The sequence below is a fragment of the Brachionichthys hirsutus genome, chromosome 2, assembly GCF_040956055.1.
Source record: "Brachionichthys hirsutus isolate HB-005 chromosome 2, CSIRO-AGI_Bhir_v1, whole genome shotgun sequence".
Classification (NCBI taxonomy): domain Eukaryota; kingdom Metazoa; phylum Chordata; class Actinopteri; order Lophiiformes; family Brachionichthyidae; genus Brachionichthys; species Brachionichthys hirsutus.
The window spans coordinates 10,595,298-10,621,372 of record NC_090898.1 but is presented as its reverse complement, the minus strand read 5'-3'; the positions used below and the strand labels follow the sequence as shown (position 1 = coordinate 10,621,372).

Genomic DNA, 26,075 nt, shown 5'->3' with positions numbered 1-26,075 from the left:
GATAGATAGAGATTGCATATAGTGTTTGCCAAGTCCAGCTTTTCCAGTTTTCCCTTTATCTAATTAAGTTAATCACCATAAAACACACACACCTACACGCACACACACACACAGTCAAGGCATGTGAGTGTGTGGCTCTTCTCTTAATAGAACGAAGGAAGCAGTCACTCCCACAGTCCTCAGACCAGCACTGTCAAGAGCAGGGAGGCTTCACACTCGCTCTCACCTTTGTTGCACAACTTCTAGTTGTTCTTCCTGATAAAACAGGCCTTCAGATAAAAGTAGGAGTTCAAATAGACCCTGGCTCAACTCTCCGGATCTGGATCGGCGGTCATGGAGAAGAAGGACTGGCCAGCTGAGGAGTATGCTGTAACGAGGAAGGTTCTGAACGAGCTACGTCTGGATGAGGTGGCACAAAGACGGACGTTTATCCCGAAACCAACCCTGGTTGAGCAAGCAAAGGAATTCACCAGGTAAAAAAACAGAGGATATGAAAGGTGGGAGGTACGACAGATATCTGTATAACAATGAGATAAATAATCAAACAGACTAACAAAAAAACCAAACAAACATGTAAGAGTGTGGGTGTGACTTCCTCATGTGTGAACTTAACTTTATTTTTGATACACCTGAAAGCAGAATGGATATTGTTACAAATACTGGGTAGCTTTATAATGCTAGTAAATATTTAATATATGCTGAAGTGCCAATTTAATTCCCAGTTAACTCTGTTTCCGCCATTCTGTCAATGGTATTATGCAGCCTGTCCCTGTTTTTTTTAAGGCCAGCTGCATAAAACTGCAGCAGGTGGCACAGTTCACACACAGGATCAGTATGTTTGTTTGACTGAAAAGGGTGTGTGTAGTTTAATGTGATAGATGTATCTGACTGTTACAGGTGCTCGGCGCCTAGGGTAAAGAACATATTGCTAAAATGGATTCCTGTTCTCGACTGGTTGCCTCGCTACCCCATCAGAGAGTATGCCTTAGGAGATCTGGTATCTGGCTGCAGCGTGAGCATCATGCATCTGCCACAGGGTTTGTATAGAGACTTCATCCACACTGTACCAAAATGTGTGTTTATATATAAAGAGTTTGATATTTTGTGAAATATACCGGTACTGCATTCTTTCTTTGTAAGAGGGGAAAACGGTCTAATTGGCTGCATTAATACATTTTGAAGTGAAAGTGTCTTGTTAGACACATTTATTTTTTATATATATTTTTAACTTATGTGAGAGAAAAGTATTGGTTCAATGTAACTAAGAATATTTATCCAAGTTGAAATATGACTATATACAGTACTACATGTATTTGTGCAACTTCATTTATCTCCAAATCTTCTGACTGAACATTTTGTATATGCTGCTGCATTTGTCCGAAACATCTGATCAATAGTTACTTTTCAGATTACAATGTTTCATACTCTTCTTGTAAAGTGAAAATAATGTAATAATATGTATGTATTTATTTTTTTTACTTATGACTGGAAGGATAAAGCATTCATTCAGGCGCTGAAACAAATTCTACTGACACATGCTCATGAAAAGTTTCTTCATTCACAGAGAAAAGTTGCAATGTAACCGAAGATTCTCTGTCGTCAAGACTGACGATCTCCTACTTTTCACAATCAGTCAGAATTCCTTTGATGCAAGCAAAATGTATCCCCCCTACATATTCATGAATTTGTAAGGATGCCTTTATTTATTTTTCTTGTACTAGGGATGGCATACGCTCTTCTGGCAGCTTTACCCCCAGTGTTTGGCCTTTACTCCTCCCTCTTCCCGGTGTTGGTTTATTTCATCTTTGGCACTTCCAGACACATTTCCGTAGGTGAGTGATTGTGTATGAGTGGAAGCGGCGATGATTAACAAGCAAAGAACTGAAATAACACAAATGAACTCATTCCTCATTGTGTATTTGCCTACATCCAGGTACATTTGCTGTGATCAGCGTCATGATCGGTAGTTTGACAGAGGAGATGGCGCCGGACAGTAACTTCATAGTAAACGGCACTAATGGAAGTGAAATTGTGGACATCAGTGCAAGAGATGCGTACAGAGTACAGATAGCAACTTCTCTCACAGTCCTGACAGGGATCTTTCAGGTGTGTCCACTTTAAAATGTGTTCCTCCTCACCGTATTTAATCTTATTTCACTACTTTTGACAAAGTCTTCTTTTTTTTGTCTATTTCAAAGATTCTGTTGGGTGTGGTGAGGTTTGGTTTTGTCGTCACCTACCTGTCTGAGCCTCTGATTCGTGGTTATACCACCGGGTCAGCATGTCACGTATGCGTCTCCCAGCTGAAGTATCTGTTTGGAATAAGGCCGGCTCGCTTCACTGGTCCTCTCTCCCTCATTTATGTGAGTACATCTTAATATATATTACAAAATGTACGCATGGATACCAACATGAGAGTGATATAGAGATATAACGCTGCAACAAGAACTAGTTTTGGAACATTTAACAAATTGGAGATGTTTGTATCGTTGGGATTAGCTATAGATGAGATGTTTTTCCTGTGAACAAGAGAATCAGTGCATTCTAATGAGCTCCCGGTGGTTACTCTACCAGTAAACTCCTGTCAAGAAGAAAATTATGATCATGAGAATCTCTTAAATGATGGATAAACTTACCGGTAGTTAAAGCTGCTGCATGTTGACTTTAATTAATTGTAAACTAGTCCAGATTTTTATTTGAGAACAGAGAGAGAGAGCGAAAGAGGCGCCAGATGAGGTGGCTTGGGCATCTATTTAGGATGCCTACCGGACGCCTCCCTGGATAAGCGGTTTGAAGATGGATGGATGGATAGTTCAAAAACATGTCAAACAGAATAATGATTAGTGCCTTAAGCTGTGAGCCTCCTCACGATTTTATTATGTTCGCATAATGATAATAAAGTATCTTGAATCTTGAATATTAGATGATTGATGATTGATTATTGTACCTAGCTTATCAGAAATAAATACATGTAGAGTTAACTGTGGATCAATTCAACAGAAGACCTAAGTCAGCATCTTGTTCAGATGGTGCTCCTTGGCCAAATATAAATTCTGTAAGCGCAGTCTCTCTGATGGCTCCACAGTGGCACAAACCCGCCATCTGCTGTCACATTTGAGTATTGCGTAATCGGGAGTCACGGGAGTTGCTGGAGCCTATCCCAGCTTGCTTTGGGCCAGAGGCAGGCTACACCCCGAATGCGTCGCCAGCGCACTGCAGGCCCACACACACACACACTCATGCACTACGGACAATTTGGAGTGATCAATTCACTTAAATTGCATGTTTTTGGAGGAAATCTGAAAACCCGGAGAAAACCCACGCAGACGCGGGGAGAACATACAAACTCTGCACCGATGGGACTCGAACCCAGTACCTTCTTATTTCTTATTTGAGAAATATTGTCTAACTATAGCCAAGAGGTGATAGAGAGATGGATGAATCAAATTATGAATCATGAGCAGAATCAATCATCTGTCAGAGCGGGACAGAATATTCCCAAACTCACCTTTTCCTTTCCATGAACCCTGTTCTGACAGTTTCGTGATCTTTCTATAAAAACCTGTCATTCGATGGCACCCATTTGGATTCTGCTAACGTTACAGAAATGGAGAAAACCTAGTTCACTCATTTCTAAATGCATTCTTTAGACCAATAGCCGTGCTTGTGCCAGATTTCATAATAATCTGTGAAAGGGTTTAATGAAAATTGACTTGATTCCAAGAGTTTAATTTATAAATTACTGTGCTTCTTTTGATGGCATTTCGCCTCTCATCTTTGTGGAGGTGCTACGGCAAAATTCCTTCCACCTTAATGTGCACTTCATAATCAAAAAAAGGGCAGCCTGTTCTCCCTGACATTCTCCCTTATGAATGATGTTACCGTTCACTAAGGGAGGGAGAAGCAACCAATACGGACTGACTACTGAGCTAATAAATACAACGCTATTGACTCACATTGTGGTCAAGTAGACAAACAAACCACTTGTCACCTCAATGGCCCAAAGACCTGTGTCAGGTGGGTCAACAGCACACACGCACACACACACGCAACATTAATTGTGTTTGCGCAGGTTAAATATCTGTAATTCCTCTGTAAGCCTCTTAGATGCAATGAAACAAATTCAAACTTCTTCAGGAAGTTCATTTTTCAGGATCACCACGGCCTGGATGAATGTCAATCCACACAAATATGAGCCTTATCTTGTAATGTCAGCAAAAGTAAAATAAAATAAAAACCCTGGATAAGGGTGCCCTCTTATCTGAGTTCACTCCAAAAATGCAATGGGTTCTCCTCCGTCACATGACCCACCCCATGTTTAACGAAGTCAAGTCCTACTAAGGGCTATTAGATTGCGACTCAGCACACTTCCATTGAGCTATACGCACACTTTGTTTCCCTACATGTGTCTCAACGTGATTCCGTGTTGTCTTTCTCTGCTTGCAGACTCTGGTGGATCTGTTGCATCTACTTCTTGGCACGCATGTGCCAGAGCTGCTGGTCAGCCTGGCTGCTCTTTTAATTCTCAGTGTGGTCAAAGAAATCAATGCCTGCTGCAGACAGAAGTTGCTGATGCCCATCCCGATTGAACTCATTGTGGTGAGTCCTATTTACCTTTAGTCACTTCAACAGCAGGTGTGCAACCTTTGCTTGTCCAGCACGGGTTATCTTGACCACGAGGATCAGACATATTGCACCAAAGGATGATGAGGAGTGGGTCTGCATGAAGCAGGAACTTTATCCCTTACACTGATGGAACCCATTATTCAACAGGTTATTTTGGCCACCCTGATCAGCCACTATGTGGACCTTTCGGGGCAATACGGCATCAGTGTGGTTGGAGAGATTCCCAGTGGGTAGGTTCACCTTTGTGCTTTTCAAGGCCATTGTTAGATAACTATTTCAGGATAGGTTGCGTAAAGGGAAGTCTCCAGGATATGATGACCAGACTAATTTCCTCAAAGCTGACCTTAGTAATTTGTGTTTTTGGGTTTGTGTGTGTGTGTGTGTGTGTGTGTGTGTGTGTGTGTGTGTGTGTGTGAATGAAACCGATATTGATAAGAATTGAGACTTAATGGCAGCTGTGGAAGGAAGACTGTTCACAAGCTCTCAGACTCACGAGCTTACATTTGTTTGTAGGGATATGGAACTTTTGATAAAATAGGAAACACGAGTTACAGTGTGCATTTTTGTGTCATTTTCTAAAATGCTTCTGTTCCCGGAGAAGCTTCTGCAAAGGGAAGTTCATATGGTGGCAAGGTTTCTCCAGATAGAACAACATAGCACATGGAAAATAGAGTAATATTTAAAAACAGATTATTGTAACATACTCTAAAGGAAATTCAGGAGGATTAAAAATAAAAATGAAATTGAAATAAACAATGTCACTGAAGACAGGAGGTCAGCCAAGTCACACAAGCTCTGAGCGATTGGACATGCAACTCTATTTGGACAAGTCATTTATGGCCTACTGGCTGTTTGTTGAGAAGCTATTTTGTCAGCACTCTGTCTACAATTTGCAGTGAAAAAAAATGTTCTTTTGCTTCAGGCTCAAGGCCCCGCGTGTTCCAGACGCCTCAGTGTTCTCTCAGGTGATCGGTAGCGCATTCGCAATCGCCATTGTGGGCTTTGCCATCTCTATTTCCCTTGGAAAAACATTTGGCCTAAAACATGGCTATAAAGTGGATAGCAACCAGGTGAGGAACACACACACCCACACACACACACACACACATGCTGGCCTCTCAATCTAAAACTGCATGTTCCTCTCTGACTCATTCTAACAGAGATACGCGATGGCTAATTTAGATTTGAATCTCTGCCCTCTCACCCGTGTCCCGGATTCCAGACAGCAGAACATCAAAACAATTTTTTACATATTTGTTTCACATAATCACTTAATTTCAAATAGATTTTCAGCCAATCTAATGCAATAATTATAAAAGCGAAAACTAATTAACGCAAGATTTTCTTCATTTTTAATAGTAATGGAATTGTTGTAAGTGATTTATTGTAAGTGAAGGGTTTACAGATCAAGTGTGTGGGGACGGAAATGTGCAATAATATACGTAATCGTACCTAAAATAAAAGCATTGTTGCTTATTGTTACCTCAGAAAGAGACTTGTGTATAGAGAGTAGTAGCTGCCATGGTTCTGTTATTCAATTAAATATCTATTAGCCCATAATGGCCGAACCCTGGAGAGAGAGAGGGGGCCTTTCTCATTTTCATGGCCACCGTTGGGAATTTAATGATTGATGTTTAGTTGTAATAACAGCAGTGAATATCACTCAACTCCAAGACAAAGGACCTAATATTAAAAATAAAAAATGCCACTGTTCACAATTTGATTTATTTTCTAATTTCATATTGTATATTCATGCATTATATGAGAATATGTTTCTCTTGTTTCCTTTTAGTCCCCATCTGCCAGTCATTTATGAAATATCTATGTCTGATTTATATCTTAATAGCAATTACAGACTGAAACTAGATCACCTAAACCTAATTAGGAGTTGACCAGAGAGTTATTGAAGATAAAACAAATAACTAATAGTGTAATCCTTGAAGATTCATCTTGAGCACTGGATTGTGTTACAAATTCATTAGCCTACATTATAGTTAAACACAAATGCAACTCAAAAGCTTTGCTTATTACATATCATACTTCTGCACAAACTTTCTTTTATCTCTTTTTTTGTAAACTATACCTACTCTCTTGCAAGCTGTTGAATTGCGTACTTGTTGTTTGTTATTCTCCTACAAAATCATCAGTGGGACAACAATAGGTTTGTTCTTTTTCCAGGAGTTGTTTGCTTTGGGTCTCAGTAACACTATTGGCAGCTTTTTCCAGTGCTACGCAGTAACTTCATCGATGTCTCGCAGCCTCGTCCAGGAGACCACTGGAGGCAAAACACAAGTAAGCAAGTCACAAACCCGTGTTGTTATCCCATGTGTATGACAAATTACACCATGACACACACATGTCACACAAATTTCCCCCCTAGAGGAAGTTAAAGTACCAGACCCGACCCGTATGTGCAGAAACAGATACCTCTGTGCAAATCAAAGTACCGGTAATGTTATATTTAACCTTATAACAATTATAAAATATATGCATGTGTGTGTGTGTGTGTTTTATTTTTACTAGGTTGCAGGATTGATTTCTTGTGTCATTGTCCTGATTGTAATTTTAAAATTAGGCCCGCTCTTTGAAAGTCTTCCCAAGGTAACTCTTCCTTCAGCATCATTTCCATATAATGATCATTATTTTTGCTCGAGGTCACTGATGTGCGCAAATGTTTTCCTTAGGCTGTCTTATCTGCAATTGTGCTGGTGAATTTGAAAGGGATGTTCAAGCAATTTGCGGACGTGCCAGCACTGTGGAAGACCAACAAGGTTGACATGGTATGTCGAGTGTCGCTCTTCTCGTTTACGTAGCGTGAGAGTTTTCAACCAGGCTAACTGTGAGTGTTTATGGTGCCCATCTAGGTGGTGTGGCTGGTAACCTTCACAAGCACCATCCTGCTCAATCTGGATCTGGGTCTGGCCGTCTCCATTGCCTTCGCCATGCTCACCGTCATCTTCAGAACACAACTGTAGCTGCACACTATTCTCTATATAATTATTGCTGCACAAACAAAACGAAAGAGTGAGATTCTCTTATTTGTTGGGGCAATTCCTTTTATAATAATGTTTTATTACCTTTCAGACCCCGTTACGCCATCTTGGGCAATGTGCCAGGCACGGACTTATATCTGGATGTCGACAGCTACCAGGAGGTAAGCGTCTGTCAGTGACGTAACCGCAACACAAATTAAAGAAAGTAATAGAAAAAAAAAACTGATCTGCCTTTGGAGGTTTCATTAATTATAATTAGTATTGGAATAAGCCTTTAAGTGAACACTCTACAGAAAGTGGTTGCCCAGAGGAACTCCATTTAGCCAAAGAGTACATTTGGGAAGTAAAAAGTGCAAATGCGAGTGAAAGCGGGGTGTGAGAGTCTGAACTCTTCCATTTCATGATGTGTCCCTGCAGGCTAAAGAGATTCAAGGAATTAAGATCTTCCGTTCATCAACAACTATTTACTACACAAACGCAGAGTTGTACTTGGAGGCCCTACAAGAGAAGGTGCGTGTATGCTGACGGAATCCCTGTCCACTGTCTGCTGCACTATTTGAATGGCTTTCATTTTCTCTCTTTCTCTCTCTCTCATCCCACTTCCTCATCTCTTTACGCCATGTGGTGCTCGGGTTTTTGTGCAGAGTGGAATCGACCTTGGGAAGCTGCTGACGGAGAAGAAGAAACAAGAAACAAAAAGGAAACGTGGACAAGAAAAAGAGAAAACGAGAGTTGAAAAGGAGGCAAAGAAAGAGGCAAAGAAACAAGTAAGATATCCTAAACAAAACATTTTCATGTATCTTGAGTTGCACAAATGACAGATTTGAACTGATCATTTACACTTTTCTGATTATTTTTATTTTGTCAGAAAAAAGAGTTGTCCAGAGCAAAGAAGGAGAAAATCTCTTCAGAACTGAAAGTATCGAATGAGGGGGATAATATAGACCTGGAAGGAAACGCTACAAATGACCTTAAAGGCCAAGTAAACTTGGCTTACCAACATAGCATAGCCATCTCGGACACAGATTCAGGCATGGTCTGCCAATGTGATGACAGCATCAATGAAGAACTGAACCACATCGATGTCGAACAGGAAAAAACGACCAGATTAGGAACGCACAGCATCATCTTGGACATTTCCACAACCAGCTTCGTGGACACAGTCACTGTGAAAACCTTTAAAAACGTATGTGAGAGGCAGGATCTGTGCGTGCTACTTTATTCATCAGTGTTAAATAGTAGTTGCATCATATTCAGTTAAAAATAAACGTCAACATTTTACACTCTTCTTCCATCCTATACTTGTTTGGCAAAAAAAAAAAGAATAGTAAATGAAAAAGTTAAATTCCCAAAATACAAATGGTGCAACTCTTCAATATGTTTGATTTTTTTTTGTTTTGTGTTTTGTGAATAAATATTGAATAGCCTTTTGACTAATGCCCCAGAGAACAAATATTTACTGACTGACCGGCTGAACAACTGTTACGTATCAGACATCGTGTCGGACATCAAAGGAGGATCTACATTTTTAAAATTAAAGACCTAAAGAAAAATAAAATAAATGCTGAACTCATACCAATGTATCTCACTTCCAGATTTTCAAGGACTGTGCAGAAATTGATCTGGATATCTATCTCGCAGGCTGTCAGGGTGAGTGGCACATTAGACAAAACGGAGTCAATGTTCATATCCGTAAGATTTATAGAACGAATGCACCTCAGCCTCAGCCTCAGTGGCACCATGTTATTACTTTGACATGTGACATTAGACATATCCACCTCTATATTGACTAAATGCGTGCTTTTATGTGGGGTCAAATATTAGCACACGTTGTGGACCAGCTGGGCGCCGGTGGTTTCTTCTCAGACAAAGTCACAAAGAGCCAGCTCTTTGTCACAGTACACGATGCGGTGCTTCACATTCTCCACAGCCATGGGCCCGATGACGTACTTGTGAGTTCACGTGAATATCAATCACAACCACTTGGCTCATTCAGCCTCCTCTTACCTCATCCTCATCCATCACCTTTTTTATTTTCCAGGATGTGTGCCACACAACTCCGTTGTGACCAGTAGGGGTCAGATTGTTCGCCATCTTCTCTTCCTCCTCCTCTCAGACTACTGCCTGTTCAATTGCTCGCCATTGGTCGTCGTTGCCTCCTCCCCCATCGGCAGGGAAGAACTCACCAGCTTGACATGGCGGCCGGTTACCATGGAAACACAGGGAGCCGTTGCTGTGGCAACAAGCTTTTTTTAAAAATGATTATATTGTTTAGTGAGATAGCCGGCAATACATCATTGCAGCTCTCACCCTCTATGGTGAGACAGAGGGGGGGGGGGGTTGAGTGGGAGAATATAACACTGGACTGATAGGAGCCCATATTAACCCTTCTATTACCGCTCCTTTCAGCCGGAAACCTGCGTAAATAAGATGAGTTGTAAATAAAGTGTTGTTACGTACTGTTTATACGTGTTAGATGGCAGGCATTAAGTTTTAAAAACAGAGGCTTTTAAATCCGTAAATCACAACGTGGGCTTATTCACACATCTGATTCTCAGACAGATGGAGTTCCCTTCTTCTTTGGGGATCCAGTGTCAAAGTAATCTGCTCTCCTAACTAGATAGCGGATAACAATGTGTTTGTAATAGTGCTACGATAGGACAAGCCCATCTGAAGATATTTACTCTTTGTTTTTTTTTGTTTTTTTACTCTTTCTCTTTTACCTGCTTACCTAGATATTTACTCTCACCCAGGATATACCGGTAATGCTTTAAACCTTTCATTCATCCTCTCAACGGCTTCATCTGGAATCTGGCTTGCCTGATCTTCTGGAGCCTATCTCAGCAGTCTACTGGAGAGAGGCATGGTACACCCTGGACAAGTCTCCAGTTCGTCGCAGGGCCACACATAAACTCACACACATCTACGGACACTTTAGCGTGACCAATTCACCTACTAAGTTTAATGTTTTTTTTGGTGGTGGGAGGAAGCCGGAGAACCCGGAGAGAACCTGTTACCTTCTTGTTGTCAGGCAACAGCGCAGCCACTGCGCTGCCCGCTTTAAACCGTTTTCAGCTTAAAAAGATATTTCAAAGGACACGGTGGACGAACATTTACAAGAAAGGTCAACCTGTATGCACATTTATATAAACTGTACAAATAACTTCTTTAATCATGTTAGTTCATGGTGGGTTTTTTTTTTCCCCTGTAGAAAAACTGTGTGTCTGAAATGACTGGTTGCTGCAACTGTCAACGGCATCAAGTCCTGTCAATTACAGAACACAATATTTAATTAGGGGTGTCTGTTTTTATTGATATCGCTTCTAATTATAACTGCATTTGCATGTGAAGTGCATGAGTAACGGATGTATTTTTTTATACAGTCTTAAAGTTGCAACATGCCTCCTCCCCCATCGGCAGGGAAGTACTCACATGTTTGAACAACAACACTTTTTGTGTGTGTTCTTGAATAATGTATGAACAAGACCATGTAAATAAAGAGTCTCGCAGACAACTTCCATCCTTCATTATCAGGTCATTTATGTCCCTCTCCCCTCTCCATACACCAGTCTCCTGCTCACTGCACAGTTTCTCTACTTCCATTAAGATGGAAAAACTGAAAGTCATTCACTCAAAATATTGTTGACGATTCACAAAGCATACAAATACACGGGATACTTGAGTTAGTTCAGAACACACAACTGGAAGTGGCGAAGTAGCTTTGTGATTTTTCTTTTTACAAATTAAAGCATTTATTCTACATGGAATTAAGAAACTACAGAAAACAATAAGCAAAGGCAAAGTCACGGTCCTACAAAAACAAAACACACACACACACACACACACACACTCAGACTATGGCATATCAGGAGAAGACATAAACTCGTTCATGTAGGAAGTTTCTTCGGGATATTTTCTATTTTGCTCATTCTGCACAGAATCTCTCATGTCGGGACAGATGAAGATGCTAAAATGCAAACAGACAGAGGCCCAGAGAGGGAGGATATCACATCTACACTGGACACGTCACACTCACAAGACAAGAATGGACTGAACAGCACAGATGGGTGAGCAGAAGGGGGGGGGGGGGGGGGGGGGATCAACGAGGTAGTGTCAGAAAACAGAGAAGCAGGTGAATCAGCATGTGGTGATTGTATTGTTGTGTTTAAGCATCCCCTCCCATCTAATCTTTGGTCCTTTGGTCCAAGGCTTTCTCTTAGCTTTAAACCAGCAAGGTGTGTTCCCAATATGCCCTTTGCTCTTCCCAGGCCTGTGTGGTGTGTGCATGTAAGTGTGAGCTTTGTGTTATGCTTTGCTCTACAGTGGCTGAGCTGTTCAGATGACGCTTTCAAATAGCAGAGTGTTCTTGGCTCCTGCAGGGGGCAGCAGCTTGGCCTCGCTCTCCGGGGCCAGGTACTCCATGTGATGCCTGCCCCACACTGGGGTGGTGAGGTGCTGCCACCGCTATACGGAGGAAAAGAAGGACACAGCGACGATTAGCTTGTTTAGTGTATGGATGCCTGAATCATGAGCTCCAATAGGAAAAAGTAGGGAGTAACCGAGGAGGCACAGTCCTACTGATTAAAAACAGAGACACAGCTACAAGGGAATGTGGCATACTGACCTCCCGCAGAGAGCCTTTGCACCGCAGTAGTTTGTATAGGACGGTGAGAGGGATGCAAAGCATGGAGGACAGAGCCAATGCCCAGCCAAGGGCTTCACCCCACAAGGGATAAGTGTACACCGTGTTGTAGGTCAGCCGCTTATAGTTCACTGCGTGGAACAAGAACACTGCCTGCAACCAGAACAAATTCAAGATGCAAGAGTCTTTATTGTCATTATGCAAACATAACGAAATTCTGTGAAGGCTCACGGCTTAAGGCACACAAAAGAACACAAAAAGAATATCTTTACAAAAGCAAAACAATGAGATATCTACACAAGAATGGAATTAAATAGCTTGATGCGGTACCAAACAGTGCAAAACCGTGTGTCTGCTTTGTATACGTCTTGGCAAATGTCTGCTGTATTGTGAAACTTTTAACTTAAATAAAGAAATACACTAGTGCAGCACGTACCACACAGATGAAAGGTGTAATGTAGGACCAGCACCACTTCATGTAGGGCAGGGGCTGATAGCCGATCATACGGGCCACGTCGTCCATGAAGCGGTCAGCGCCTGACATAAACAACGCAAAGACGTGTGACAATGCGCTGCGTTGTGAGGTCTGTGGTGGCTGGATTGTAATTGTGTGGCGCTGCCTCACCATAGACCCATGCAATCACCACACACTCCCAGAAGGCCTGCCACAGCAGAGTGATGCCGCTGGCAGAGTAGTAGTCAAACAGCTGGAAGACATACATCCCTCCCTGAAAGAAAAAGACGGAGCACTCATCATCAAGGCTACCCCGTTAATACTTCATGTGTGACCTATTTCCAGTCTTGTCTCGAATGTTGAGGCTTTCATTCCAGTTCATTCCCAGCATTAGAGCTACAGACCATGTACAATTCTCAGTATTCAGTCTCAGCAAAGAGACTCGAGCCATTTATCTTGTTTCTGGATGAAAGTGTAGAACTTTATTGCTTTCTAACCTGCCAGCCTCATCTTAATTGTTAAGAACAGAGAGCTCTAGGAAATCCTCACTGTACCTCGGTGACCATGGACATGTCGATAAGGAAGCAGATGAAACAGCAGATGGCAGCGACTACCTCTCGCCGCAGGGACCCCAGGGCAGATTTAGGGGGTAGCATGTCCATGATTCCAGTTATCAAACCCTCAACCCCTACAAACTGGGGGAAAAAAAATCGTGTTGAGAGAGTGCAGTAGTAATGAGAGGGTGAAAGATCAAAAAAAAGTGTGAGAGGAAGAGAGCAGCGAAGTGGTTGAATTTTAACATGACTTTTAGTCAATGTGCAATGATGACATGTGAAGACATTCTGATTATAGGTGATACGTGCCTGAGTTACACTACTAACTGATTATATTCTCTCAACCAATCATATGTCAGACACATGTGTAGGTAAGCATGTCAGCTCAAACCCAGACACCCTTCAGCCTCCACATGGAATAATATTTACGTGATCTTTGAAGGAACGGCACTTGTGCAGCTATTTTTACACCATTTACTAGAATATGAAGCATATGCATGACCAGCTATGTCAGGAAAGAGTATGATTATGGATGGAGAAGAAACAAGGGAGAGAATGAAAAGTGACAGTAAATTAATCGATTGGAAAGAAGACAAATGCACTCTTTGTGAATCAGACAGAAGGTCATTGAGAAATCCCCATGGGCCGCAAACAATAGATGCAGGCAATGGCTCAAACAAACGCAGAACAAACAGGCTGCTAAAAAAAAATGCTATTGGGTGCGTCACACTCTAGAGTGAGAGGAAATGAGTGAGCAAGAAGGAATGAAATGTAGATTAGATATCTGTTAGACATTACTGTAGCTTCTCCAGAATCAAGAAGACAGCCAATTAATGATGCGAGGAATACTTTCACAAACATAAAGTTCCTTCACGCTGTGCCATTTCTCCAGATCAAGGGTATATGTGTCAGTAATCAGTATTACCTGGCTGTCCAGGCCCAGGATGAGCAACATAAAGAAGAAGAGTGCAGCCCAGAGTGGCGCCAGAGGCATCAGAGTCACCGCCTTTGGGTAGGCTATAAATGCCAGGCCTGGACCTGCACAGGAGTTGAAGGGTCAGAGCATTGAGAGATTTAAGCTTTTGCCATCAAGCTACACTGGGTCTTCTAAGGCAACTGATGCACAGACAAGTCATTTTCTTACCGCTCTCGGCAACTTTACTGATGTCCACGCCTTGCTCTGCAGCCATGAAGCCCAGCACAGAGAACACAACGAAACCTGCAAAGAAACTGGTTCCACTGTTAATGATGGCCAACAGGAATGCGTCCCTACAGAGAAATAGAGGAGAAAGAGAGAGGGATGCAGAAGGTAAACAGTACAGAGAATGACGCAGTGAGAAAAGAATGCGCTGTGAGTTCGTACCAAAGACCAACATTGTCTCAGAAGAGATAGACTGACTGTCAACGGAGGATCGATAGCAATTTCTCTGAAAGCTGCTGTTGTTAGCCAGCAGGTTGAGACCAGAGAACTCTCAGCGTGTCTGAGAGGGGAAAGCATGAAAGGAAAACCCCTATTGACTGCTCATTACATATTAATACATCTGATACTATAATTAAACATGCTGGAAATCTAATTTTCATTTAAGTATGGAGTCAGCAGCATCCCTGTTATCCCGAGTGGACTGACCTTCTGTTTATCCTGACAAGTACACTGGCCAAGTACCATTTCTGGTATTAAGAATGTATAAAAAACAATCTCAGCCTGATGATTATATTACCAACATTCCAGTTGTCTAGAAAAATGATACAGTCCTTAAAGGAATGCTCATGGAAATGAAGAACACAAACCAAGCGTGACTGTGTGTCTGGAATCAGAAGGCAATCCCTATCAACACCACAGTTACGCCTGCAAACCTACTGTTGTGCAAGATATCGAGAAAAGCAACAGACATCGAGCAGCTTCTTCGGCGTTTGCCCACCGACAAAGAAACGTCGACCAGCGTCGGGCCCAGAGCTGAAGAGAAGAGTTTTTTCGGAGGAGTGGCCGCAGGATGTACCGTGACTTGAAGCTAACAGTGAGCACACTGACATGTGGTGCAAGAGTTGCCTCTCGCACCCTCATCTAGCAGACAAAGCGAGTGCATCTGAAGCATCATCATCATCATCATCTGCCGTGCAGGACGTTGAAGCAGAGGACAGTGAAGAACACTGCACTTATTAAGATGGTGCGAGTACCACACACCATCTCCTTGAGCAATTCTCTTAAAATGGTACGTGCACCCCTGATTAGATATCCCTAAAACTAACCTGCTAACATGGCAACCAAAAAAAATCTGAAGCCAAGATAATCAATGCATTGAAAAGTGAGCAACATACAAAGACTTCCTGAGCTCCCACGGCACCATATATCGGCATTTGTGAACAGTTTATATACACTCCTACACAGCGATCCAAGCTATTTCTGTGCTCCGACTGTTTGTGAGAAACAGAGCTGCAGCTGACATACCGCAGAATGCGAACTCATCAACTTCCAATTAAGGTCAAGGCAAAGAAAGTATCAGATGGCGAGGATATTCCTGAGGCTCCTCCTATTATGGACATTTAAAAAAAAATGCAAACAAGTGCAGCGATGGACAAAAAACACCCCTATCACTATAGAGCTGATTACTGCACACGGTAACCGTTTTGGCTGGTTCACATAGCTGTCTGTTTAAGATAAACACAGTCAGCTCAACCACCGGCCAACAAAAGCAGTAAACGTCAACTCGATCCTCAACAGAATGACTTTGAAAAATAAAAGAAAGCTCGTGGGTACATTCAGGGATTGAGGAGATGACTTTGATTTTTCCTGGCAAATAAATAAATTATATTTTGATCAGGGAAGGAAATGGCTTTACATCTGAAATCCAAGTGTTCATAAATCCCGAGCCCCACAATTGTGATTCCGAGCACACTCATATAATACAGTGCGGAGTCTGGCATCATGTGGACTCACTGGTAGCAGTTGTTGTGGAAGCGGTTGTAGCTGCCCAGTGCAGTCAAGGCGCCGAGTCCAATGGCGTAGGAAAAGAAAATCTGAGTGCCGGCATCAATCCATACCTATCAGATGGAATAATGTGAATGTTTCGCAGCCTGCTGAGCCGTGTTTCTTTGATACTGGGGTGCACATATATTCATGTTTTCATTTCACTACAAAACGTATAAAAGGTTATACCTGTGCTTCTCCAAGCTTGGACCAGTCTGGTTTCAGATAGTATACGATGCCATCTAAAGCTCCCGGCAGGCTGATTCCGTGGGCAAAAAGGACGACCAGGACCAGATAGGGGAAGAGAGCTGTGAAGTACACAACCTACAGAATATAGTAAAACAAAAAAAAAGAGGCGTAAAGTACACGCCCGCATACTGCATCACCCATTTGTGAAAATATACTTGAAGGTAGGGAGGTAAGGTTTGAAACCTTTAGTGATGAATGTAACATTTAAAAATAATTTTGCATATATGACAGATTTAAAGCTGTTAAATTATATTTTCTAGAATGTTTGACATTTAGGAGCTTTTGTCCTGTAAGCTGTATGTAGCAAGTTATTTTTAGACGGACAACTTTACATTGAAATAGTCACGAAGCTGCTACATTTGGGCATCTAAAACTCAGGACACCTTATTGGTGGTTTAGTTTTGTTTGTCCTGCAGGTGTTTATGTTATTAACGCCCTCAAACCTTTTCCTTTCCATTCATTCGTAAAAGCCAAATACTGCTGTGCGCTTTATTTTGGGCGAGAGGCTTAAAACAGGTCTGCAGGGTCACCTGCTGCACAAGTTTTGTTTGCAGGTCAGGCTTTTTAAAGATCGGTGATCAGCCAGAAAATTGCAATGGGTGCACTCGTAATAATATATAATCCTCCTGCAATAACAGGGAATTGTCTCAGATCTAATCCAAGTGCAGCCTTCGAAAGGTTCTGCCTTCTACCTGGTTGAAGCATCAAGTCCCCACTAAAGCAGTGAGAAATCACATATTTGCGTTGATCAAGGGTGAGCATGGGAAGAAAAGCCGCTTTAAAGCTCTCCTACATCTACATGAGTGGAAAGCTCTAATCGGCTTACTGGCAGGCTAACTCAATCACCATTACTTTTATTTTTGTCACGCTCTATGAGCTTCAGCAACACAACTGTTCAAACACAGACATCCCAATGTGCTACACAATTAATTATCAAATATAATGCCTGAGAGTAAAGTCTGAGAGTGCATCCAATTTCAAGATAAAGACTGGGCATCTTTCATGAACTGTTAAATGGAAATCACATTAAAAAATGTACAGTATAAACAGGATTAGGATTAGTGGAAGATTATATCTTTACTAAAACATTAAGATGTATGTATTTAAATACACACAAGAAACATAGGCGCATGCATGTCCACTCTGGGTACATACATCATGTCCCCAGAGCTGATTTAGGGTTAAAGATCAAAATGTTGCCATTATTTAAACCTTTACACGTATCCCATGCTCCATCCTGCACTCCAATACCCCTGGTGGTGGAGTTATGTCCCTCATACATTAACAATACATTGATCCTTCATTATTTATCTGCAAGAATCAAAATGCCACCTTGCCAGTGGATTTCACTCCTTTCCACATGCAGAAGTAAACAATGATCCAGGTGGCTATGAGGCACAGCACCATCTCGTAGCTGATGTCACCAGGCTCGTGCAGCCCACCAGACAGACGGAGCACTTTGCGTCTGCAGTAGAAGGCAAAAGATGGAGGTGCATCCATTAGACAAAAATAATTTTATCAAGATGACTTCAACTTGTATTATGTCTTTCAAGTAAAAATTTCGATTTTATAAGCATTACAAAAAAAATGGAAAATAAACTATAAGCTATCTCTTAATTGACATAAAACAGCATCTAAATGATAAAGATAATAATAAAGGCCTGCATGACTGGAAACTCTGCATCGATACAGCAGTGCTGAAATCCAATACAATGCTCAGACCCCTAAACTCAATTTGTCTGTAGATGATGGAATTAAGCTATTTATGGCTTTGAGTTCAGACGATAAAATGTATTTTTATGGCTGTTGACATGCGGCTCAAATACTCCATGATGGTTTCCAGACAAGTTAAGACGTACTCCCAGAACTCGATGACTGGGGAGCGCATCCCCTCGGCCTCTATGCAGCTGCCATTGAGAAAGAGGTGGGCTGAAGACAGGTTCATGGGAGACGTGGAGGAGACAAGGTTGGAGGGGGTGTCGGCAGACAATGACTGGACAGCACTGCGGTTGTGGCAGGCGCGACGGAAGTCCTGCGTACAATTGGGAGTGTTCCACTGGTGTCCACAGGTGGCCCAGGGCAGCGGATTGTTAAAAGAGTGGAAGAGAAAGTAGAGACCCCACACCAGAATCATGATGTAGTATGTGTTACAGAAGAACACGATCACCATGGAGGCCAAGCCCAGACCTTAGATGGAGAAAGGAAGCCAGAGGATCACAATTCAGAAGTCAGACATGACAAGTAGCATTTAAATCACCCTCCTCAGAAAACAGAGGCATTCTTGGTGTCAGAGACATTAATGTGCAGAGACGGGTACCTTTGAAGAGGGGTGCGATGTTCCAGGCAGAAACCCCTCCCTGTTTCATGAACTGTCCCAGTGCTATCTCAAGGAAGAAGACGGGAATGCCTCCAATGAACGCAATCAGCAGGTAGGGGATCAGGAAAACTCCTGGGGAAAAAAACACATCATCCTGATGGTCACATTATCACACGGCATCTGAGGTTCTGAGGTAACACACAGGTAGAATCAATATTTTACACTGGGAAACACTTTCTACTGACGGCACGAACGTTCATAACAAATAGACAAAACTCAACGAGTTCAAACTTTCAACACGGCAGGTCTTTGCACATTACGCTATCATATCTAAAATCAATGGCCCCATGATAGATTGATCCTCATAATGGGGTTATTCATTTCAGTAACTGTGATTTTCTTTGGAATCCAGCTCAGAAAGTTTCAATGATGTATCAAATTAGACACAGCGAAAGGAATATCACTTTTTTTTTTTTTTTTTATCCCACAGTAGCAGATTTTCTGTGAGCTATACAACCTCAAACATTTTGGTTCAGGTCTGGATTATTAAATGGATCCAGAACATGCTTTGATGGGTGGGTTTTTAATGGTGACACCAATTGTGTCATTGTTGTCCAAGAAAGGTAGGCCCAAGCCACAAAACCAAAATCTTGTAATCGTCTCTATCCTGAAATGGTACAGAATCCTTTACGTTTTCAGCAAAGTTCAAAACATTCTGAGAAATCCTGCTAAAAGATAAACCAATCCCAGCTAAAACAGAAACTCCTGGGACGTAGTAATGCTTGCTTTTGTTTCTAAATAAGCACTGGCAAGGTTTAGGTCTGTTATACCTTTGGCCTCAAATGATGTATATAAATCCCCTGATATCACATTTTAACCACATAATATTTGTCTTTTTTTTAATGCCTCAAGCAGCAGTTTCAGGACGAAATGGACAGAAAATTAATTACATGCAGGGTTGGATATTAACACCAGGGCCCTGAAAATAATTGTGAAGTGGCAAGTGGATATGCTCAACTTACCAGTCTCTGAGTCTCCTTGTTTCACTCAGACACTTTAACAAGGAGACACAGAAAATAATGTGGTGTTAAATCACAGGGGTTACGAGGTTGGCATAGGAAATATCCCAGGATAGGACACAGGCCGGTGAGGCAAAAGTCAAAAAACATTGTTTAATTTTGTAGGAAATTATCAGTGAGTTGTTAAATTCTGCGGGTGCAAAACAAACTTGTTCTCTTTGGGAATGCCCAAACAATCACTTAATTAGGACCTGTCCTGTGTGTGGATGAGTGTGTGTGTGTGAGACGTTTAGATCACTCTGATTGACAGTGGGCGGGTTGCAGGTGGAGTTTTAGTCCACTCGTTACCTGCACTGATCCTGCATCAGCAGAAACGAGAAGCCCGTCATCCCGACAAGACAGAGACGCTGTGCATTTACACGAGAGGCTGTTATTTAAATGTCTAATATTTCAGCTGGCTCAGTTCTACAGATCCAAAAGGTCACAGACACAGTGCATGCGGTGAATTCTATTCATTAATCCTGATTAGCATCAGGACCTTCAAAAAACAAACAAATACTACAGAAGCTAAATGTTTCATTTTGTTTTCTCTGAGGAGTTTCTGGCAAATATATAACTTTAGACTCTAGTTTTGTTGTTTAGTGGGTTGATTTGCAACCCTGATTAGAGTCATTCCAGTGGATCTCTGACTTTCTATGCACCACATAGTAAAGGAAATTAATGTCATATAATTGACCTCTTTTTATGATCTTTCACAGTAGGTTAGCTTTCGCCCTCAATCACATCTTGTACTCAATGTTGTGAATAAGCTGAATATTGATGCATTATTTGAAAATAATTCAAACTGTCATGCTACACATGAAACAATTTTGTTGAATAAAGTTTCCATATTTACAGGAGGTAGACACAAAATCAATGTCTGAATAAAACCCACAGTAATAATTGTCAATAATTTGAAGACTTGAGGTAATTCTTTAATTAATATCACCTGTTATTCATAATGAATGAAATTTCATTTTTATCAAGATATCTCAGCTAAAAATCTTAAGAACACGACTTGCCCAAACAGAGCATGATTAACTCAACTAATTACGCAGTCCACACAACAGAACTAGTCAAGAGGAAGAGGAGGCAATAAAGGGCAAAGAGATGCACTGATGGAATAAGCCAAGATATTTCTTTTAATTCCACAACCGTCCGGACTGTCTGGTCGGTGTCCTTGAAGTCTGCATGGCATGGAGACAGACAAGGACTGTCAAGTGGAGGCATCGGGACAATCGGTTATGCTTTCATGTTAACAAATAATAATCTATTGGGTCCTCATCCTGAAGGAGAACCCTGCCATCATCAGAATTACACTGTAGAAGACACTTAAAAAATAAATAAAAATAAAGGTGTTCAAAGATGTTCAACTCTCAAAATCCAATTGCAATGACTCGGTTTGTGTAACAACATAACTGGATGAAGCCAAAACAGAGCACAGATGGGAGGGAGTCACATGACCAGCTGTGACGCAGAGCCGAGAGAGGAGAACAGAGGGAAAGATGGATAGATCACAGGCGAGTGGAGCAGCAAATCTGGGACGAGGGGATTCAATAAATATGATGACATGTTACTGCATCGACCCGGTCGGCTCTGCAGCAGCGCTGCTGATTGACAATTTGTGCCTCATTCAGCCCATCGCTCTTTGTGTCACTCTCCGAGAGCTAAGGGCTGTAGCCTTATAAGGAAACGTTCGTGAGCGTGAGGGGGGTGGGAGAGCAAGGGAGACGTGAGCGAGAGAAAGAAAGGGATGCAAGAGGAGGCATCAATGGAATGAATTGGGAAAATTATGATATACGCCAGCATGTTGGCCAAACCATCACAGAACTGCCTCCTGAATAAACGTAGGTACATCCTATCTAATCATAAATGGACCAGACACATCGGGCTTTGGAGCCTGGCAAATAAATATATTAGACCTGCAGAGCAGGGATTACAAGAATTAACATTGTCTTCATTTTGCACTGCCCCCTTGTTTCAGGGCAAAGCAGCTCTGACAAAAGACCTACTATGATAGGGCTGGAGAGTTAGATGGCGTGCCCTGGGCTGGCCAAAACATCAAAATGAGGCGCTGCAGCAGCTGTGCTGATGAGCTGGTGGTTACTGTGTGACATATCTAAATGCCCGCTTATCAGGAGGCGAGTGGGAGAGAGAGCACCTTTGTATTCTACATGAGTGCTGGACAGGAGCGCAGGGGGTGGACAGACTGAGGCAGGCCATTGTTATACGATACCAGAAGGTGGGTATCAGCGCGATGGGTCACAAGACACAGACACGAGGGAAAGGGAGGGCTGAACCGGGCAACACACACACACACTATTGTTTCTATGAAACACCTTGTAAGAATATAGCAAAGTGGGTTAAGATAAGACAGATAAGCCAGCCCAAGGCCAACAGATGCAGTCAGCAAAGGTACTATTGGGGAGGTTGGGATGAATAAAACTCTGGAGGATATGTGGAAAGTTACTATGGAGAAATATGTATTATGGTCAACAATACTAAAACACATGGGTGTGTACTCAAAGCCACTCAAACGCCGTTTCCCCCACCTATCATCTATTGCAGCATTATGTTGCACCACGCAGTACTATTTAGGTTTATTAGATGTTCTTTCTGAAATGCATATTGTTTATTGCTTTATAGTGGTGATCTATTTTGGTTTAGGTGATATTTCCTTTCCTTTCCAGGAGAGCAGAATAATTCCAAGCAACAACTCAAATGGCCCGAGTAAACAAAGTCAGCACTAAAAGCCTGAGTCTCATTCTCTCTTATTGGATCCTGGATTTCCTCATCAACAAACGCCAGACTGCTGGGACTGGCAGACAGAGGAGAGGTAGAAGTTGTACGCATGCCAATTTGAGATAGCTGGCCAAACATCCAATCAAAATATTATCAAAATGGTAACATGACAAAGTACAATGTTCAAATCCCTGCACGGCAATTTCTCGATGAAGGTCAAATGTCACATGACGGACAAATAAATATGAATCATTCTGGTATGACGAGGTTTACCCATCATGCGTTCCTCACGCAAGAGACCATGCAAGCGGCTGAAGATTAAATGTGAAAAGCAAAACCACGATACTTATCACAATAACAATTCCGAAATGGTTATTAATGTGATTTATTTTTCTTTTTGCAGGCCAGATGGCCAACACTTTCTCCAGGTGACACTCAAGGGCTGTGTGCTCAGCCCACTTCACTTCATCCTGCAGTCTTTGACTGCATACCTCAACAAATAGGAAGGTTAGTTTTCAGGATTCAAGCGCACACCTCCTCCTCCACACACACGCACACAGGTTGCAAACTTCAATGTCAGCTAACAATGGAAATACTTTCTGGGCTACAGCAGTGGTCTATGCAAAAAAGGTTGAATCCCCAGAATAATGATTTATGACTTGGCTATGATCTTTGCACTGCTGCATAGTAAAATGTGATTCTCGTCTGTAGTTTGGGGAAAATATTAACCTTTAATGTACCGGTAATTCATAAAGAACACACTGTATAAAAGGTATCGGGCCCATGTGTTCATTACAAATGCATTCACTGGTGTGCATCGGTAACACAGAGGGCTACGCTAAACACACGGCACTACAGACGCTCACCTCCTCCGTTCTTGTAGCAGAGGTAAGGGAACCGCCACACGTTGCCCAATCCAACAGCGAAACCCACGCAGGACATGATGAAGTCCATCTGTCGGGTCCAGGTTTCTCTCTCCACCACCGATACTCCTACAGCCCCGTTTCCAGTTCCAGCTGCAGCTCCATCCTGGATCTGCGGTGGGCCAGCGCCTCCACCCTCACCGCACCCCGGGCCTGCTCCAGGCGCAGGCACGAGGGGGCGAGCCGGCCCACCCTCCTCTTCAGACAGGGTCTCTGCCTCTAACTGAGGGAGACCGATTTCACCTGAAAGGGACAAACGGCATGCAAGGTAGAATAGCAGGTTGGGAGAAGAAGGAGAGAGACAAAGAGAGAGAGAGATAAACAAAGATGTGAGAGCAGGAATCAGAACATCTGTGTAACAGTGATAAAATAAACACATTCCTATCAATAGTGAAAAATCACTTCTATTTCAAATGTACACATCCATCGTATTACGAGTTCGCGTACTGTGACCGAATGAACTCAGAGTCTCTTGGTGATTTTTACTGAATGGAACAGAGAGAGCCGTTCTCATTCACCGCAACGCAGCGTCAGCACGTCCTTCACCAAAGACATATTTAGAAAAAGCCCACAAAGCTGTAGCACGTCTGGAATACTTAATATACTCCATTTTTATTGTATAAACTTTCCTTACGCAGCTGGCATTAGGGCTAAAATTATACTGCAGTGCTCATGTCATCGCTAAGCCCTCCACCGATGTCCATTCTCTGCATCCTGACTCACAGAAATTGTGATTACTGCGATTACTGCAGCAAAAAAACCAGCAGAGAGTCGCTTCTGGGTACATCTGAAGCTGCTCGGACACAAGCCGTTCCTTTATTTAAATGCACATACGCGCAAACCAAACTAACGAGTATTTGTCAAGAACCATTTCACAATATCAATCGGCTTCTCTCTGATGGGTGCAAAAAATAAAAGGCAGCTGAATCCAGATCAGAGCAGTTTGAGGCGTGTGTGAACAGTGGAGGGGGAACAGACGGAGGAGGGTATCCGGGATGTCAGCATTTATGGTGCAGTCAGAGGATGCCTATGAGGTTTAAATTCTTTCATTTGAGGTATAGCTCCCCCGAGTCTGCGATGTTGAACAAATGGGGAAATACATTTCCTGCATCCACTATGAGTCACACCTGTTCGCCTGTCATTTCCAATGCTGAGGCAGCGACTCTCTAATTCATCAGTTCATGTATAATCCTGTCTCACAAGAGTATAAAAAAAGAGTCAGGTGTCATTAGGCAATAGAGGTCATGCAGCATACTTACCTTGGTTGTTCTCTTCCAACTCAGGTGACATATTGTTGGGCACGAATACAAACGTGGTTCCTTCTTTTTTGTTTGATTTTTTTTAGCCAGAGGCTTCTTAAGTTTAAAAATGTGCCGAGATGTCAAAAGGCTTAGAGAGGCGGACAAAGAGATGCGGAGAAAGCAGCGCTCTCCAGCTGTCTCTTTTTTGTTGTTGTAATTTTCTGAGATCGCCTTCTTGCAATTCAAATCGCAGTTGTTGTTGTTTTTAATGATTATCACACGTTGTAAACCCTCAGCTCTGCTAAGAGATGTGGAATTTTCACAAGGCGCCGCAGTCAATTCAGCCGTTCACAAAGAAGATTCAAAAGCAGTCGACGAAACACTTGAAGGTAAGCCTGAAGAATCTCATGGAGAACAATTAAATAAAAAGTATCCTGCGCCTTGAGGTGAGGGTCTTTTATTCTCTTAGGAAAACAGCGCAGTCCGGTGTCCTTAAACCTGTGCGTGATGGCGCGACTCAACGGACGAAGAATGTTCTCTCTCTGCACCCACGGTGACTGACGCGCGCCCCCCCCCCCCCCCCACCTCCCGCGCCGCCGCCGCCCCCGCCCCCTGCGGACGCCGCCGCTCGTGATTGGCTGTGGCCGGTCCAGTGCGGGTGCGCACGCCATCATCAGCCAGCCTCGGTCAAAACGAGAGGAGTCACAAGGATGTTTTTTTTTTTTTTTTTGTACTGCATAGATACGTCCTTGACCTGGAAGCTTACAAATAGCGGCAGATGAATGCAGCGGCCGAGTCTGATGACGTTCTGCAGAGGTTGGCTGACGGGGACCAACCTGAAGGGCCCCTCAGTGGCCCCTGAACAAACATCACCGTTTCAGGGATCAGACACAAAGCTGTCTTAAATCATTGCTGAGCATTAAAATACTATAGATAGATATGTTTTATTTCTGATTTTTCTCTCGTAACCAGTTACCAAATGGATTTTAATGGAACCTGTTTGGGGCCCCTTCCAGCTGGAGTGCCTTTAATCTTTACAGGCGCCTCCCAGATGACCCCAGGTCGCTGTGAGTGCAGCTGTATCGTGGTTTTAAGCAGTGCATTTAATAGCCGGGCTGTGCTGATGCGCAGAAGTCATTACATCATTCGGATTCGGATCCAAGTCGAGCAGCTGACCATCATGAATAACTCAAATAATAGTGTCGCTTTCGATGTTGGGGCGACATCTAGTGGACAGATTCTATATGAGCTACTTTGCATGTTCTGCCCGAGAACGTGCTTCTGCACGTTCTCGCCCCCCCCCCCCCCCAA

At 42.6% G+C, this 26,075-nt stretch overlaps 2 protein-coding genes across 3 annotated transcripts; one reads left to right on the top strand and one right to left on the bottom strand.

The window, feature by feature from the left end:
- The first annotated feature begins 1,721 nt into the window (after positions 1-1,721).
- slc26a6l2 (solute carrier family 26 member 6, like 2) lies at positions 1,722-9,687 on the top strand. Its single transcript, XM_068753152.1, has 17 exons — positions 1,722-1,832; positions 1,934-2,106; positions 2,199-2,363; positions 4,447-4,599; positions 4,774-4,856; positions 5,549-5,696; positions 6,805-6,918; positions 7,150-7,227; positions 7,311-7,406; positions 7,491-7,597; positions 7,711-7,780; positions 8,037-8,129; positions 8,264-8,386; positions 8,488-8,805; positions 9,215-9,269; positions 9,444-9,571; positions 9,661-9,687. Exons 1-17 carry the CDS (start codon positions 1,724-1,726, stop codon positions 9,685-9,687), a joined length of 2,040 nt encoding a protein of 679 aa, XP_068609253.1. The 5' UTR covers positions 1,722-1,723.
- Positions 9,688-11,954: 2,267 nt separating this feature from the next.
- On the bottom strand, positions 11,955-24,813 carry si:ch211-117c9.5 (sodium- and chloride-dependent creatine transporter 1). 2 transcript variants are annotated; one of them, XM_068746113.1, is made up of 14 exons: positions 24,783-24,813; positions 23,467-23,766; positions 18,801-18,932; positions 18,343-18,670; positions 17,816-17,948; positions 16,424-16,558; positions 16,205-16,308; positions 14,414-14,538; positions 14,195-14,307; positions 13,270-13,410; positions 12,887-12,989; positions 12,698-12,798; positions 12,244-12,414; positions 11,955-12,083 (listed from the first exon to the last, which is right to left on the bottom strand). In XM_068746113.1, the coding sequence occupies exons 1-14, from the start codon at positions 24,811-24,813 to the stop codon at positions 11,955-11,957; spliced, it is 2,046 nt and encodes a 681-aa protein (XP_068602214.1). The 2 variants fall into 2 exon arrangements, with proteins under 2 accessions (XP_068602214.1, XP_068602222.1); XM_068746121.1 differs by lacking the exon at positions 24,783-24,813 and having other exon boundaries at positions 18,343-18,390; positions 18,472-18,670; positions 23,467-23,575.
- Between the last annotated feature and the right edge of the window lie 1,262 nt (positions 24,814-26,075).